The sequence below is a fragment of the Oculina patagonica genome, chromosome 7 (assembly GCF_052425735.1).
Source record: "Oculina patagonica isolate OP01 chromosome 7, crgOcupat, whole genome shotgun sequence".
NCBI lineage: Eukaryota > Metazoa > Cnidaria > Anthozoa > Scleractinia > Oculinidae > Oculina > Oculina patagonica.
This window is the reverse complement of record NC_135764.1, coordinates 12,811,169-12,829,545: the sequence shown is the minus strand read 5'-3', so window position 1 is coordinate 12,829,545 and position 18,377 is coordinate 12,811,169. Positions and strand designations below refer to the sequence as shown.

Genomic DNA, 18,377 nt, shown 5'->3' with positions numbered 1-18,377 from the left:
ACCGATCGACAACAACAATAACAATAACAATACAACACAATAACAATAAAAACAAGTATATAAGCCACGATAATGAGGCGGAAAATAGAAATGGCAAACTCATTGCCATTATATAATTTTAAAAACTAGAAAATCATAGACAAAGAATTGGGGGCTTATTAAACTGCTATAAAATTGTTATATAACGAAAAAACACCTAATGCTTTTTTAAACAGCAGAAAGGAAGTCGTAGAGAGCTCGAGGAAGTGATTTCGAATTGCCTGCAGGCGTTGTTTCAATAATCCATGGAATAAACGAAACGAGGCTTGTAGCGCGGAGTTGGGTTGACAAGCTTGTGCCTTGCGTCAGATAAATGAACGGATCTTTAAGTAAGAAGACAAAAGCTTCGAATTAGCTCATTTGAAATATGAGCTCGAGTAGTTAAGTCTTAAAATCAAGTGAGGTTTGAGTGTTACTAAGAAGAGCAGTGTACATTCACTCAGCTGTACTAGAATTTCAGTCAAAAATGAGTCTTGGAAGCTGCATGAGTTTGCGAGGTTCAGCTCATTTTATATTTGAACACAAGACTGACTATTACTCCTATTTACGAAAACTTCAAGTAAAGCATGTGTTAAAGAGTCCATAAAAATGTTCTAAAACGCAACAGGAATAAAATACTTTGTCCTTTTGTTCATTGGTAAGAAACAATTCGTTTTTATGCATCTGTTCTTTATTAAAATGGTAACAAAAACACTCGATTTTGTATATTGGAGGAATCGAAAATGAAATTTTAATTTGCTTCTCTCGATCTACGTTTTCATATTCATAGGTCTTCCTTTTTACTGTGTAAACTAATGTTTATCAAATAATGGCTGCTTTTCAAACAACTGGCCTGAAGCTTTAATTAGTGTTTGTCATCGACAATTCACGACATGGAATTCTACCGCTTAATTAAAAAAAAAAGAGCATATATATTTTTAAATAAGATTTAAATAGCATCGAACTCGGAAAAAAATCCGAGTTCCAGATGGGATTTGAACCCACGAGCCTCCGTGTTCTAGGACGGATGCTCTACCACTGTCGCTAATTTGTATTTTTAAATTCGGTGCACGTACGAAAGCGACGGCTTGTCATCACGTTCTGACTCATAGTTGGACTGTTTTGCTGTTGTGTTGATTCTCTATCAAAAGTAAGAGACCTACCCGACGAAACTGAAATAATACTAGTATTACCCGCCACGATAATAAGGCAGTAGAATCGACAAGCCTCGCGCCAATATAGGGAAAAGTATACTGAACGTACGGTGAATGAATTCTTTGACTAACGCGAAATTTAGGCTTACAATTGATCAATACACGGGGTGATTTTTTTTTGAGGCAGCTGGAAGGAAGTCGTAGAGAAGAAAACAATTTCGAATTGTACGTGTGCGCTAAACAAACAGCTGATTCTAGCAAAATGGTCATGAAAATTAGCGTTGGCGTAGGTTTTGACTTGATTTTGAAATTACAAACTTCAAGTATCCTGGCTTAGAATCAGCGAGTTATGCTTCATTCTCGGCGAATATTTACATGGCACCTTGGTACAGTTTCACAAAAGGAGGACAAAAACTAATGTAGGAATTTCGAACCTGGCGTTTCTCCTCAGCTAAACGAGCTGGTCTTTTGATTGAACGGCAAAAGCTTTAGGAAGATAAGGTAATTTGATCGATTTAACGTGGGTGTAGTTCAGCAACTATAGTGTCGTATTATTTCTGAGATGTCAGGCAACAGAAAAAATGAAATTTGTTCGGGTTAAGAGGAATATTGCTTCATTCTCGGTGAATAATTAAATGGATCCCTAGTGCAATTTCCAACCAAAAACTATCTATAGCGTTTAGTTAGAGTACTGTTCTCGAACCTCGTTTCGAAGAAACAGAAAATAATTGCCCTTTAGTTGACTGTTTATCAACAGAATGAGAGCAATTAGCGACAGGCTTTGTATAAATCGGCAAAAAAGGAATCACTATTCAAAATTAAAACATGCATTAAAACCGTAACTTGCAGAGCGAATTTCAATTTTTAGTCAGAGCAATTCCCAATTTGGCGATTTCAACTGAGCCTGTCGCTAATTTCTCGCGTCTGTTGATAAACAGTCGACCATAGAGTAAATAGTTTTCGTCTTCTTTATACGGGAAAAATGAAAACCGAAACTTGGCAACCTGCTCGAGCAAATGTCAATGAAAGTTAGTTTGAAAGTTGCGACGAGCAAACTGTCAATCAATATTTGAACATTGCGCCACAACATTGCAGAGTTCCCATCAAAATAACGCAGATAATCACTACATTTTTGTAGGCGTTGGAGCATTATATTTTTGGATTTTTTTTTAAGTAACTTTTTTGATTTACTTAAAAAAAATATTCTACAGAAAAGATAAAAAGTTCTTTGCGTTTTGTTCTTTCGAAGTTCTTTTGCGCTTTGCGTTTCAAAATAGCCCAGGTCAGCAGAAAAAAAATAATGAGGCGAAATCCCATTGAACTTAAAAAAGAACTAAATATTTTGGCCGAGTTTTTTTTTCTTTAATTTTAATTAGTCATAGCATGTTGACACTGTATTTACATTTTATGTTTCCATTAAACACATCACATATCTCTTTGCAGTGTGACTGTTTTCCATTGCGACTGGAACACGCGCCACGAACTCAAGTTGCCTATATTGACAAGGTATGTTCAAGGTTTTTCTCGAGTTTTATTGTTATCTTTTTTACCTGATAATGTTTCCCATATTGATATCGTCATCTGCCTAGGGGAGGCCATTGTTCTTGCTATGTTTTTACTTTCTAATTTTACAATAGTCGGTCATTTAGAAAGCACCATAATATCTGTTTTCCCAGTTCTTCGTGCGCGAAAATCTATGTTTAGCTATTAATTGTTGTGGTAAAAAAAGGTGGACCAACCTGCGTTCTCTTGTTCTCTTTGGACTGGTTAAAATCTTCTTGTTTTCAAAGAATTTTATGATGTTAACTAAGTGTATGGTGATAATAAAAACGGTCTATAGCTGATCTTAAAATTCTAAAACCGGTTTAAAAGATGTTGAAAAACGTATAAAAAACTAAAGTTTCGACAACTCTTTGTTGCCTGACATAACGTAACAACATATGTTTTTCTTCGAACCACTTCATTCCTTTTTCTCTTCTCTTAGGGTGATTTGTTTCCTAAAAACTGCAGGGAGAGCTTGTTGTCACCTTTTTTCCCTTTTTTTTCCGATTGGGGCGCTTTAGAGAGCCGATAGTTATCCAGAAGCGTTTGATTTTTGAAGCGCTGCATAAAAAAAACTGTGCAAACAAATCGGTTTAATAAACCTTTATAAGAACCCCGCTAATGATCGCAGTACTGCTTGCAGTATTTTTGGTTAAGCTTAAATGTTTGCTTAAATAACAGTTTGAATATGTAGATAAAATGAATTTGACATACGACAATAAGAAAGTCACCATTATGGCACATTAGAGGAAACAATGCAATATACTGGATCGAATGTATTAATTGGTTATTGAGACTTTATATTAACTGTAGCTGTATAGTCCATTTTTCTTTATATTCCTATCTTTAATTGTCATCAAGGTGTGACTGCATTGTTAAAAAAATAGAATTATTGATGGTGTCTGACAAAAGTAGACAGCACATTAAATATGCTGACTTCCTCTCCGGTTAGCCTGAATAGAGCCCCGGCTTGCTTCAATAACACTCCGGATAGCCTTTTTAGTTTGCAGTCTGCAATTGTGGGACACCGAATTATTAATTCCACATTGACACGAATCTCTTGTGTGATTTTAATTTAAACTCGTACTCGATATGCAATTGGTCCAGGATCAAATTGGAATGTCTAGATCATATCTATGTTTTTTAAATTGTCGTTTGAACCTGTTATACAGATATCTCCAATACGTGGCTTCACGATCGATTAAATGATAATCTTTGATCATCGACACCCACACTCGACCTATTTCGGAAAAGAAACTAATCAAAGGAAACTTTCCAATTAACAATTTTTATGCTAGGATGGCTTGTTCAAAGAAAAGGCGGCACTTAGCAACTATGTCTAATGCAGCTGTCACTGTAATTATGTGTGTTTTTGCTTCTGAATTCCTATTTATTCCTGCTGGGAACATTTTCATAATATTTGTCTTTGAAAGAAACTTAATGAACTGATGCAAAATTTCTTTCTGTTTGTAAACTTAGCCGTTGCTGATATGCTGCATTGTTGGATTGACAGAAGCAAATAGCGATTGTGGTGTTTAAATTTAATTCTTGAAGGAGGCAGAATCAACAGCACGTCCAGAGTAAGAGCAATTTTTACGCATTTTAAAGAACGTTTTCTAGCTCATAAGAAATTTTCCATGTATACTAATTTCTCTGATCTAGGCTTTGATATGGCCGCTTCGCTTGCATTCACAGTGTGTTTTGTGTCGGGGTGGCTGGCATTTCTTGTCCTGGCCTGCATGGAGCTTTCTCCTATTTCCTCACGCGGTGGCGCGAGGAAAATTTTGTCATTTGTTGCTTTGCGCGATTGTTGTGACCGTTTGCCTTTGCCCTCTTGTCGCAGCTGCTTGGCCTTCTCCCTTAAGACTTGTTTTGACTCCGCAAATTCTCTTTCTCGCAATGAGGAAAAATGTCTAGCCATTTTTCTACAACTTGCGGTCGAGTGTTAGAACCATGACTCGTGCATTGTCGGGCTTGCAGTCCCGGTCGTCTTGGTTACGTACCGTCGCGTAAAATTGGTCGAGGACGGTCCGTGCGACTCAATGTTTTCGACGCAGCCTTTTATTTTTGCCTAGATCTACTTCTTAACTCTTAGCTAGATGGTTGTACTTAATTTTGTGTTTTGGGTTTTGGCGTTACTCTCGATTAAAACAGAGTTACAATCTCAAAAATGTTCGCTTTGTTTTCGTTGTGACGGGCAACTACTGCCAATAGTTTATAATTTCAGTTCTTTTTCACTTTACCAATTTCACATTTTGCGCTGCCATTTTCTCCTTTAAAACTGAATACATCGAATGGCTTTTAGCCAATAATAAAGAAAATGGAGAAATTATTGTATGTATAGTGTTAATGCCAAAAATACGGCTTTCGACGATGGGCCATAAACGATCAATAAGAATTCATCATGTAAGGAGTGCCATGAAACGTTCAACTTTACTAAGAGGGGATACTCCATTGTTAAGAATACAAAATCAAAGTCTCTTCGAGATACCGACTTTTTGCAGGAAGTATGAGTCGAAGGTTTATCCTGTGCATTGTTCTTCGAACTTATCATTACAGTTGCTTTGTAGTTTAGTTTAACAATTTCCTATCTTCGCGGAGGAAATGCAGCCATATAATTTTGTCAAAAATGGCTCGTCCGCGCCGGGTATTTATACACATATTCCTCAACATTACACAAATAAACAGTGCAAATTTCAACGAGATCTGACAATTCTATACTTTAACATTGCAAGGAGCTTTCGAGGCAGTCGATTACGGCAGCGAAATTAGCAAATGAAACAGCAAAATATGCGTTCGACGCTTTGTTTTCGCGACGCCATATTTGAATTGTTATAGGTAGACCGCTGTTTAATGTGTTCAAACCCTTTAGTTTCGGCGGTATCGTTACGATTGCTCCACGAAAAAGCACGAAAAAATACGGATATTTCCGACTACTGTCGGAGGAAACATTTCGGCGTAAACAAATCGATACACTCATGCTGCGTTTTGTCTGGGTTCTGCGAGGGTCGGATATCAAGACAGCTTCTTCGTATGGCGTACGATCCCCGCCAAAATTCATTGTTTGGATTTTAACTTCATCATTTAAATTTTCAACTTCAACAATTGAATTTTACATCTCAATTAAAAAAATTTTTACACCCTTCTTTCAGATTTCACATTATTGGAGATGTGTTGTACACGTATCTTTCCGTTTTCTAACTCAACGTTTGCACTTGACCTTGCTCGCTGTACATTTTTAACAAACGTAAAAAAATTTCAACTCGACTTTTTAATTTTTGTTTACGCTTCAGTGATCATTGGTCTAGACAATAAGCCTTTGTAGGGGAGGGAGGGGGAGGGGATAGACCTCCTCCCCAAGCTCTTTCGGTTAGATTCCTGCCAGGACGGTGATAAAAGTGGAATGTTGCTTCGATTGGAGCATTTAAATCGTACTCTTATAAATTGTGGGGAATTGCCTGATTCCTGATCAGGATATCAGGTGAGCTATTAGGTTCTTGGTCTTGTCACAGTTTTCACTAGTTTGACAGAAAAAAAATTGTTTTTTTTTTTGTGATATTTGTAGCCTCCAAAGACTTTAAATACTCTGTTCCAGCAGGTTTACCTTTGACATCTTTAACATAAAGACTACATCACAATTTATTTCTTTGTTATGGTATGAAAGCGTAATAAATGATGATCAAATTAGTCTTTTTTTATGAATAGAGTGCACTAACAACTACAACATCTTGCACCATGGATGTTTATCACATATACATGTACCTTATAGTAATTTTTCTGGATTCAATTGTTTCCAATGAGTTTTTCTACTACATTTTAATTTACACTTTGATGTCCACCATGCTGGTCTTGCAAAGGTACGACAGCGACGGATATAAAATGGCCGCTGCAAAAACATATTTAACAAACTACAGACGCCACAAGTCGCTAGTTGGGGAACAAACAAATTAAACAACTGAGGAGCGGAAACATAGACTAACGGAATCAACCTAGTGAAAACTGTGACAAGACCAAGAACCTAATAGCTCACCTAAAATCATGATTCCAGACATAGGTATCCTCCTTTCCACCGTCCATTTTTAAAATTTCCAATAGCTCACTGATTTTAGGTACTGTAAACCCATTATCTACTAGGAATATCAGTTGATCCTCTGATACATTAAAAGGAGGGCGACCTTTGCGCCCAGTGAATGAACGGTCTGTCCTGTATGTTGGAACGCTCGATTGCTGTGCACTCGATAAACATGCTATGGCGGATCCTATACCAGCCACGATGGAATCAGGCAATTCCCAGAATTTATAGGAGTACGATTTAAATGCTCCAATCGAAGCAACATTCTACTATAATCACCGTCTTGGCAGGAATCTAACCGAACGAGCCTGGGGAGGAGGTCTATCCCCTCCCCTCCCTCCCCGAGAAAGACTTATTGTCTCGACCAATGATCACTGAAGCGTAAACAAAAAATTAAAAAGTCGAGTTGAAATTTTTTTACGTGAGTTAAAAATGTACAGTGAGCAAGGTCAAATACAAACGTTGAGTTAGAAAAAGATAAGTGTACAACCGATAAGCGTGCAACACATCTCCAACAATGTGAAAGAAGGGTGTAAAATTTTGAATTGTGATGTAAAATTTAATTGTTGAAGTTGAAAATTTAAATGATGAAGTTAAAATCCAAACAATGAATTTTGGCGGGGATCGTACGCCATATCTTCGTGGGCTTACGAAGGATTAAACAAAAGCCATATATACAGTGAATGCTTTCGAATTATATTTGAAGATGAAATACGAAAGAATTTTGCTGTCTTTGACTGAAATTCCACTCGAATTGCGTAGATACGATCGCATGTTGTAAAGCCGATTCAACATTGCTGTCAACGCCAGGTCACATCGACTCGGATTGCAAAGCACTAATCATTAACATTGCAAAATGGCGCTTGTAGCAACCGAATTTGGCCTAATTTTTAACCGCTTCTAAGCTAAGCCCCCATATCTCTTGCATTTGTTTTAACTTCAATAATATCTTTGAAAAGAGCGAGTATTTTAGTATGGATACTTTTGACGTTTGTAATTTTTAAACGATGTAAGTGCTAGTGATTATTTATTCGTGTTTTAGCGTTAGTTACGCAATCCATTGTTAGTACGACGCTTTTTATAGATCGCCTTTGAGACACACGTACGTTGAGATAAGAAAGCTGACATGTCACTTTTAAAATTGTTATGTAACGTTTGTAAATTTGACAAGTCACGTTTTTTCTACGAGATCGCAAGTGATCACCCACAGCGGAAAGTAATCCCTTGAGAAATTAAAATATTCCCTTGAGAAATTAAAACAGTCCCTTGAGAATTTAGAAGAATGTGGTTCGAGATGGAAAGACTTAACCGCTATTCTCCTTCCTTTTGCTTGTAAACAAGGAAAAAAGTCGAAAAAAAGAAATGGTCAATGTCAATCTTCAAAGAATAACAGGGAAGTAGAGTTAAAAGCAGTTGAATAATCTGAAATGAGATTAAAAACTCTACGTTTTGGCTGGAGAAATTTATTTGCGAAGCCGTCAGCAAATTAAAAGCAAATAAATAGTATCCTTCGAAAAGTTTTGTTCCAACAGCCAAAGTAGCGAAAGACCCCCGAAGCTGTCACTACTAGCTCAAACGTTTTTGATCGCTTCTCAGAGGAGAGGTTCCAGTACACATGTTCTAAAGGATTTAACTTTATTATATTTTCAAGCAGGCATCACTACAACCACTTGCAGTATGACTTAGGAACATTCACTGGGCTTTTCTTACATCATCTGGCGAGATTGGAGATGGTGCGTTATTTCTAGTGATAGGAGATTAAGGACGAATTTTAATGTTTTATTGTTTGTTTGCTTTATTTTTCAGGGCGCTTAACTTGATAATCTTAGCATTACCAATCAGTCATGCTACAATCAGCTGGTATTGCCATAGCAACGGTGCACGTCATACTCATCCTTATAGATATCGCTGGAAACAGTCTTGTCTGCGCGATAATAAAGAAAAATCGAGATATGAGGTAAAAAAAAAAAAAAACAGCAGTATATTTTTTAAGAAAACTGGATTGAGACAAACAGTAAGTTAAACACAAACATTAGAAACGAGACTGAGACAAACAAGATAAGCACAATCGTTCGGAATAAGATTGATGTATACAGCATCTCCAGTGTGTTATTCTAGATTTGTCTATCATATAAAGCGGCCAAATTATCGAAATTTCAGAACGCACGACCAACAATAAGCGAGTAAGTTAAAGAGAGAAGTTGTACATGGCTGGGCCTAATGGACCAACACTCTCTTCAACGCACACCTTCGACGTGGGTACCAGAGGGTAAAAGGGGCAACTTAGAGGGGGACTGTCGAAAAGTGGGAGACGTTTTACTTTCGAAAACGATCGATGCCATTTAAGCAGAAGAAAAAAGGGCATGCCGCCATTCAGGATCTAATACGGAACCTCTAGCATGTTAACATCCCTGTTACCTCACCGAACAGTTTTTCCCTAGCTTGTCCAGGCCTAGACTACAGCAGATATGGCATCAACCATTCCGTAAAGCTAGATTACCAATTAATGACATCTACCATTATAAACGGCATCAGCCGTTTACAAAAGGGAAATCAGCCAAGGCGAGAGGTCTAACAACCTGGGCTTCGACAGCAGCACAAAGAAGATAAGCCTAGAAAAAGGGGTCGGGGAAGACGAAGTACAATTTTATTTCAGTAGAAAATGGACAAATGATGATGATGCTGTTGTTGATGACGACGACGACGTCGACGTCGCCACTGCCGACCACCACCACGGCAGTGATGATGACGAGAGGACACAAGCAATGATGTCGAAATCGTAAATAGTAAATTTAAAAATTTAAACCAGCAGAGTTAGAAATTGGCAGAACACCATTTGCTCCACGATCATGAGATTAATCTGGAAAATCTTGACATTATAGACCGCTCGTCAACATGGAGACAAAGACTCTTCCACGAAGCCTGGCATTCAGTCCGAGATGTATACTCTATTTATGAACACAATTCTTCTTCAGAAAGAATTACAAGAACTTGACTTTAAAATTTGCAACGGCGATGTGCTAGATGAGGTCATACTTGACAGATACGAAACCGCTAAAGAAGAATTGAAAAAAATTCACGAATCCAGAGGAAAAGAGGCTATGTTTAGATCAAAAACAAAATGGTTGGAACATGGTGAAAAACCAACCAAATATTTTTATAATTTAGAGAAGACTAATTATGATAAAAGATGTATCCGCGAGATTAAATTAGAAAATGAGGAGATCACTTCGAATTTCACGATGATAAACAAGGAAATCGAAAACTTCTATAAAAATATGTATACTTCAAAGGTTGATAATATACAAACATCGCAGCCAAGTAAAGGTTTCAGTGATTACATCAAGGATATCAATACACCCCGATTGAGCAAGGAAGAACAAGAGGATCTGGATCAAAGTTTATCATGTCAAGAACTAAAAGATGCACTGAACTGTTTTGCTGAAAACAAAACTCCAGGTGAAGATGGCTTCACAAAAGAATTTTACGTCGCTTTCTTTGACCTTCTATGGGGCGACCTTCTTAATTCGTATAACGAAGCTTTCAGTAAAGGCATACTATCCATCTCCCAGAGAAGAGAGACAATAACACTCCTTCCTAAAGGTGATACTTACCTGACAGATCTGACAAACTGGCGACCTATATCTCTTCTAAACATCGACTACAAAATTCTGACTAAGATTCTGGCATTGAGACTAGAAAAATATTTACCCAAGTTGATTCATGGCGACCAAACGGGATTCGTTAAAGGGAGATACATAGGTCAAAATATAAGACTCATGAGTGACTTAATGGAAGACCTAGATCAAAAGAATCTATCTGGAATTTTTCTATTTATCGATTTTGAAAAGGCTTTCGACACTTTAGAATGGAGTTTTATTCTGGATACTCTTAAAGTTTTTAACTTCGGTTCAAACTTCATCAAATGGTTCTCTACTATTTATAATGGCTCTCAAAGCGCCGTATTGAATGGTGGCTACCTGACAAATTACTTTGAAATATCTAGGGGGGTAAGACAGGGCTGTCCTCTTAGTCCTTTTCTTTTTATTCTTGCGGTTGAGTTACTAGGTTTAAAGATCCGTCAAGACCCAACTTGCACAGGCATACTACTTCCAAATAATACGGTTGCAAAAATTTCACAGTTTGCGGATGACACAACTATTATTGCCGACAATACGACTTCTCTTAAGTCTTGCTTACAAATTTTAAATTGGTTCGGGTCCCTCTCTGGACTTAAATTAAATAAAAAGAAAACTCAAGCAATGTGGCTAGGATCTATGAAACAAAGTAACTTAAAGATTCTTGATTTTAGAACTACCAAGGATCCGATTAAAGTTCTCGGAGCCTTTTTATCGTACAATCAAGGAAAGAACATCGAAGCTAATTTTTTCGCAAAAATCCGGAAAATGAAAACCAAATTGAACTTGTGGCTATCAAGAGATCTTACCCTTTATGGAAAGTCGCTTCTAGCTAAATCGCTAAGTGTCTCTCAACTTATATATGCAGCATCTATGCTTTCTGTCCCAGGGAACGTTATCAAAATGGTTCAGTCTCAGTTATTCTCTTTTTTGTGGAACAACAAAAAAGATAAAATCAAGAGAGCTGTCATGTACCAACCGCTTAAGCATGGAGGTGTAAATTTTGTCAACTTTGAAACTGTTGTTAAATCTTTACGCCTGGCCTGGATTAGCAGACTATTGAGTAACTCTGAAGATGTATGGAAAGCAATCCCAAATCACTACCTTTCACAATATGGGGGTTTGTCATTTCTTCTCCGGTGTAATTTTAATCCTGTCTCCATAGACAAAAAAATGCCTCTCTTTTACAGAGAACTTCTGTTTTACTTTCAGGAATTAAAACAAGGTAAAGGCCTTTTCCCGTATGGCGAATATATACTTTGGAATAACGAGACTATAACTATAGAAAATAAACCTTTATTTTGGAAAACCTGGTTTGACCAAGGGATTTACTTTGTACAAGACCTCTTAGACTCAAGCGGAAACTTTCTGTCTTTTAGCGAATTTCAAAATAAATTTCAGATTAAGACAAACTATTTACACTATTTTCAGTTAATTGCAGCAATTCCTTCAAATTTAAAAAAGAAAGCTAAAGACTATAAGCCGTCCTCAGATAGTCTGTATTCGACCATCATAGCTCTTTCTCCAGCTAGGTCGGAAATAACTTTAGATTTAGCAAACATGCGCTGCAAACACTACTATAAACTCTTCAATGAAAACTGCAACATTGTACCTACCGGTATCAAAAAATGGAAAGATAAGTTCCCTGAAGACTTTTCTGAATGGAAGAACAAATTTTCCTTCATCTATAGATCTTCACGAGATAACAAGCTAAGGCAGTTTTCCTTCAAACTACTACATAGAATAATCGTTACAAAGAAAGAACTTAAAAACTATGGTCTAGCTGATAACGCAACATGCATTTTTTGTCAAAATCCGGATTCGATTGAACACGCTTTTTTAGATTGTAACATTACAACATCCTTTTGGTCGGACGCTTTTGCTTGGTTTAATCAAGCTCATAGCTCTGCTTTCTTTTTTTCGAGTAAACAGATAACTTTCAATGATATTACCGCTACTGCCGCATATCAGGTGTCTGATCCCCCAACAAAACACAGATTACACCTGTTCATCATTTACCTTAAACAGTATTTATATAACTGTAAAAGGCTTGAAAGAAAACCCCATCTTCAAGAGTTCAGAAGAAAAATGTTGCTGCAATGGAAAATAGAAAAATGCGCTCCTCCTTAACGTCTTTCCAGTGTGTCTGTTAACATGTACTGAATAATCAATATCCGTCAGAAAACTTAAATGTAAAGTCAAATTGTAATTAACGTCCCTTTCTTTTCAACTGTAACTTTTATCTTGACCTAGCCTGTAAACCTTGCTGTAATTTCTTTTTATTTAAGAAAGTAGTATTAGTTTCCTGTTAATCATCAGTGGTCACTACTGACGGCTTTTGTTTCATATGTATCCTCACTAGTTATACATGTAAACAGTGTGTTATTATTAGTTTAATTTTTTTTTTCTGTTTTCCCTTTTGCATGTAACTTTCTTTTCATTTTGTATTACATTGTTTGAATAAATGAATTAAAAAAAAAAAAAAAAAAAAAAAAAAAAAAAAATGAACACAATTTTAAATCACATGCCATCCCCTATTTTTAAGCTTTTTTATTCTCGTTTTAGAATTTCCACCCCCTTTTTAATTCAACACATTCTCTATCACCGTTTCCTGCATTTTTTTAGTTTTTATCTCAATAACATCAGGGACGCCGTTTTTAAACTTACATATTGCTGAAAAAGGCTGCAGCAGTAGCCGAAACTTCCTTTACATTATCTTTTAAGTCAGTGTCAGTTTGTTTATATAATATTTTTCAACTTTTTCATGCCTGGCTACAAACCAGATATTTCCAACAGCGATACTTCTGATAGGGATTTTTTTTTTTAAATTGTGCGCTCAAAAATCACGCCACTGTGTGTCGACGTAAATTTTCCATTTTATGTGTGTATATTCTTTTTATTGTATTACACAGGACTCCCATGAATTACCTACTTGTAAATCTAGCTGTAGCAGATATCACGTACGCGGCGTTCATTGCACCAGACGTTTACTTTTGGCTCACTTCATCCCACCCAGCGGGGATGACTGGTACTATTTTATGCAAGTTTCTAACGGGTGGAAACGTCGCCTGGATTGGAGCAGCCTCCTCTTTTGTCACTTTGGTTGCAATCGCCATGGAACGATATTATGTAGTAGTTTATCCTCTTGGCTCCAAGGGAAACTTTACCGAGCGTAAACTGAAGGTTTGTCACTAGCAATTTAGTTATGCTGGTAGCTGCAGCGTGTTGTGTTGATTCAAACAATTTTGTTCGTACTTTTACCGATTCCGGTAATTACGGCATAATGGTTAGCAAATTTGGCCCCAAGAAAAGCCGGCTCAGGGTGGAAATAGCGTTGTTTTGCATTCCTGTGCAACTAGAGGTACTCTCGGGTCGCCTATCTGCACTATTATACAACATGTAATTTTAACTTTTTTTCAAGCACTCCTGAGCAGGACAAGTTACTCTCATGTCACCTTTTTGTACTCAAGTCCGTCTTAATTCTTAATAGTATTTTACCATGTAAATGTAACATTATTTGAACATCTCAATATTTAATTAAAATATTTCATTCATGAGTGCCAGGGTCTAATACAATCTAAAAAAATTAGGGAATAAAAAAAAAAAACGATGACCCAACTTGCCATTAAGGGGGATAGCAAGTCTTTTTACTCAAATAGCCAAAGAGCCAGAATATATTTCGACAACCGAGTACTGCGATATTAAATTTTATTGCTACAGTTACAATGCGTGTGAGTGTCGCCAATGTTACTTTATACTACACAGATAGACCAGTACATCAATTAGTTTCATTTACTGCGTTATAAAAGCCCGGCGCAATTTTAGCGCACGATCATCTTTCACAAAAACTATCACAAAAAGGAACGTTGTTTACTATTTTAGGTGATCGTTATAGGCTCTTGGATCTTTTCATTGATATTCTGTGTGCCATCGTTCCTGATCAGCGACGTGAAGAGAAGAGTCTGCGAGAACACGTGGCCTCAGAAGTGGCTGATTAAGACTTACAACTGGATGTGGTTTGTCTTGGTAAATATTTCCTTGGCATTGATGGTCGGACTCTACTCTAGGGTTGTGTGTACTCTCTGGGTAAAGTGTAATGACGACAACCAACTCACCAACCATCAAAGGGTAAGGATTAACGAAGAAGTTCTTTAGGTATATAATGATTATGCATTTATATATCGATAAAGCATTTATATAGCGCATTTTCTATATGTATACGTTCAAATGCGCTGTACACATGCTGTAATGTACTACACACAAAGGCCAGACCACAACACCGGGAGCTTCTGCCCTACTCTTTGCGAATAGTGTGCGGGGTCTTTAAGTCCCCTGCTATAAGACTGAGTATACAGGACATGGGACCTTCGGTTTATCGTCCTTCCTGAGACGACTAGAATGTCTAACCATTTGCAAATTACAAAAGTAGCACAGTATCTTCTGTTATTTTAAAACCCTGAGTGTTTTTCCGGTCTGGCCTGGGCTTCAAACCCTCAACCTCCCACAACACAGCAGTCCGGCGCTTTACGAACTGAGCTAACCAGGCGACGGTTACCATAAACAACTCACAGATTTGTCTTCCGGCTCATTGTTTAACCCTCGGACGTACAAGGGGGGGGGGGGATGGATGCCACCCCCCCGTAAAGTTTTTTCCCAATTTTGAAAAAAACATTTACCCTACAATGCTGAAACTTTCGGTAGCTGTTCATTCATCCTTTGCGGAAATTTTGATATGTCAACCATGTGTCCATGGTATATGACGTTGCCATGGCAACGTCATAAATACAAGCAGGTCTTGCCAAAAATCGTCATTTTTAACATTTTTCTTGATTTTTTCCAGTTTTTTAAAACAGAAGTGTAAGATTTGTTTATTTTTACATTCCATAAGCATTCTAGTTTGATTTTGCATCAATTTGCGTTTTTTTGTGACTTTCTAAGAAAATGTTGAAATCCAAGATGGCGGATCCAAGATGGCGGCTCTTATGACGTCACGTGACGTCATATGACGTCACAGCCAATTAAAATTATGTCATCTTGTAGAGTAAGCCAAGGGCTTTCTTCTCAGGGCAAAATAATTCCGCTACGCCTTAATATAACGAAAACTCCGGGGAGGGGTTCCATCCCCCCCCCCCCCCCCCCCTTGTACGATGATGGGGGTATGAGTTTGCTTGAACGTCCGAGGGTTAAAGCTTGACAGCTGTTCTGGTCTCTTACTTAGCTAGTCCCATAGCTAACATGGCCATTATACTCTTAATTGCCAGTGTATAGTTATCTACTATTATGAAAAAAAAAAAACTACTATGCATCGTATGAAAGGTTGGGATAAATTCTGCTGGCCGAATTTGAGTATAATTCATGTACTTCGTGCAGCATTTTAAACAAAAATCTCATAACATATCGAAAATAAAAATAATAATAAAAAATCACCTGGCTTAAATTTCTGCATGCCGTGTCCTTCCAATATTCAAAGGTGTAACTTTTGTGCCTCGCTCGGAAACTAAAGCGCATATGTTTACACGACAAATATTATAACCAAAGATTCGCCTTATATGAATTTGGAGTTGTAAATATAACATTGCGAATATTACAACTTGATGACAGAATATTCTATTATTTTGACATTTGTATTTCCCACAGATTTGTTGATCCTTAAAAAACTCATTAATAATTCATAAAGAAAATACAAAAGAAATTAATGTTTAATGAGTGTCTTTATATCTGATAAAGACACGGCTAAACTTTACGTCCAAATTTTTAGGCCAAAATAACCCCAAATCTAAATATTAGTCCAAGAATGAGTTGATCTACATCAGAAGATTTTTAAGCCGTTCAATAAATTCGCAGTTCGTGTTTTATCAAGTCTAAAACACTTCTGTTCATTTATTAAACGTTGCATAAATGCCATTATCTTATTTTGTCAACTCCTTTTATACAGGGTGTCTTGAGGGTGCGAAAGCGAGTTACCTTGATGGTTGTGACTGTCACTGCGTTGTTTGGTGTCTGTTGGCTGACTGACATGATGGTTCACGTGGCCGAATACAATGCATCTTACAACATTGATAGTAACGTATACACCGTTATTCACACCATGATCTTGTTCAGTTCTGCTGTCAACCCGTTTCTATACGCTCTGATAAACCAAAAATTCAGAGCGAAGATAAAGCGGATGATGTGCTGTGCTGACCAGGCTGCAGTCATTCATTCTGTAACACGTGAAACTCATTTTATCGAGGTTGCCAACGCCACACATCCGACCCACACAGCAGAACCATGTCTCAGGGACTGATATGTGCTCCAGAGCAATTCTGTGTTTTTTTTTTCAGTCTGTACATTGTTAAAGAAAGTCCTTGAGAATGATAACTGTTAATTCATATTGGGAATATAGAACCATCTATTAACCCCGGCTCTGATGTACAGGTGGGGGATTTTTCAATCGCTGTGTTTTTTTTTAATCCGCGAATATATTTTGACGTGTCAGCGTGTTGATGATTGTTGTCATCGCCATGGCCACTGTACCATGCAGGTTTTGACCAATATAAAGAACTTGATTGATATACCCTATTGAGCCAATCTCTGATATCTAAAATTTTAAGGTACAATGTACGGTCATATCAGCAGATTTTGCGAAAAATGTCATGGAAAATGTTGACACAAGTACTTTGTTGGGCACTTAGTCCGACGTTATGTTAACTAGCGTTTCAATGTTATGATAGTTGTAGACGATGAAGATGTTGTAAGCTGTAACAAACAGTAATTGCAGAAAACAAATCATGCTCTTAAAATTAATTTTACAAACGATTTCGAGATTGCTCCAGGGATCGGGACCTCTGGGCTATTCCGAAAGCCCGCCACAAAGGCGGATTGGCTGTTGAAAACCTGTTCGTTTCACCACAATCTCCGGCGCATGCGCACAATCAAACCGGAACCAGGAACCAGGTTCAAGTTTTGGATTCGTCCAGAGCTGTTGAGTTTGCCAACCGCTGGTCAAGGGGAACGCAGGTTTCGGGAACGAGATTGCACTGAATCCGCCTCCTTAGTATTGCATCCTCACTGCGCATCCTCACTGCGCGTTATTTCACGCGTAGTTTAGCCTGATCGTTGCCCATTCACGTTCGTGAGTTAAGCACAAGCATAAGTGTAAGCATGACCCAAAGAATGTTCACACATGCGATAAGAACAAGACGACATACGCAAGCACAGCGCGCTAGAAAATCTGATGAGCATTGCATGATGAGAGTCACGTCAACAGCCAAATTCTGTGCTTGTCCTTATCTCACGCCGGTTTACACGCAATCTTTCTTAAACTCCTGCTTGTGCTTATAGGGCCAGTTTAAACCAGCCTAAAGCGCTAAAAGCTTTTTCTCAAAAGCACATCTAGTATATCGAAGAGATTTAAGTAGGTCCATTACACTGTCTCGGTGCACCAAAAGTCACTCGCGAACATCCGTATGAGGAATGCAGTGTTTTATTAGAGTACGAACGAGCTTTATGGTCACAATTGGGTAGACCGTAAGCAGCGAGATCGGACCATGCGAAGTCTCGAGAAGTCACGTGAAGTGGTCGCTTGCCAGAGGTTACTAAGAAGAACAATGGACAATTTCAAACCTTCATCCCTAAATGTGGTCGCGGTCGTCTACGCGCGGTTACGATTATAGTGACGTGCCAGACACTTTATTTGGCTTTGCCATACAAAAGAAACTATCCCCCACATAGATGGTTTTCGGCGATATCTTAAACTTGCATATGAAACAGAACAGATAACAGAAACCACTACTCCAAAGAAATGGGAACTTTTGAACAATTTCATTTAAATAGGTCAAATAACCAAAGAAAACTCTTGTATCCCCTGACATTCCACTTTCTATCCCCGCTTGCCTTGGCAATGCCACCAACAGCCCTGCATTTTTCTGCCACCATATTGATTTCTTCCTTTTTTTTTTTTCCTGCCCTTTA

The 18,377-nt window shown here is 37.7% G+C and overlaps 1 protein-coding gene across 3 annotated transcripts; it reads left to right on the top strand.

Moving 5' to 3' along the window:
- Positions 1-767: 767 nt before the first annotated feature.
- LOC144661269 (tachykinin-like peptides receptor 86C) lies at positions 768-17,182 on the top strand. Of its 3 annotated transcripts, XM_078521974.1 has the most exons (7): positions 769-2,678; positions 4,013-4,070; positions 4,194-4,294; positions 8,593-8,743; positions 13,337-13,607; positions 14,307-14,552; positions 16,360-17,182. In XM_078521974.1, exons 4-7 carry the CDS (start codon positions 8,631-8,633, stop codon positions 16,708-16,710), a joined length of 981 nt encoding a protein of 326 aa, XP_078378100.1. In that variant the 5' UTR covers positions 769-2,678; positions 4,013-4,070; positions 4,194-4,294; positions 8,593-8,630; the 3' UTR covers positions 16,711-17,182. The 3 variants fall into 3 exon arrangements, with proteins under 3 accessions (XP_078378101.1, XP_078378100.1, XP_078378099.1); XM_078521973.1 differs by lacking the exon at positions 4,013-4,070; XM_078521975.1 differs by lacking the exons at positions 4,013-4,070; positions 4,194-4,294 and having other exon boundaries at positions 768-2,678.
- The last annotated feature ends 1,195 nt before the right edge of the window (positions 17,183-18,377 follow it).

Bases quoted from the DNA above. Each gene is read 5' to 3' on its own strand.
- LOC144661269 (XM_078521975.1), top strand. From the start codon at position 8,631: ATGCTACAATCAGCTGGTATTGCCATAGCAACGGTGCACGTCATACTC. The intron at 13,608-14,306 runs GTTTGTCACTAG...TTACTATTTTAG, and splicing joins TTACCGAGCGTAAACTGAAG to GTGATCGTTATAGGCTCTTG. The intron at 14,553-16,359 runs GTAAGGATTAAC...CCTTTTATACAG, and splicing joins AACTCACCAACCATCAAAGG to GGTGTCTTGAGGGTGCGAAA.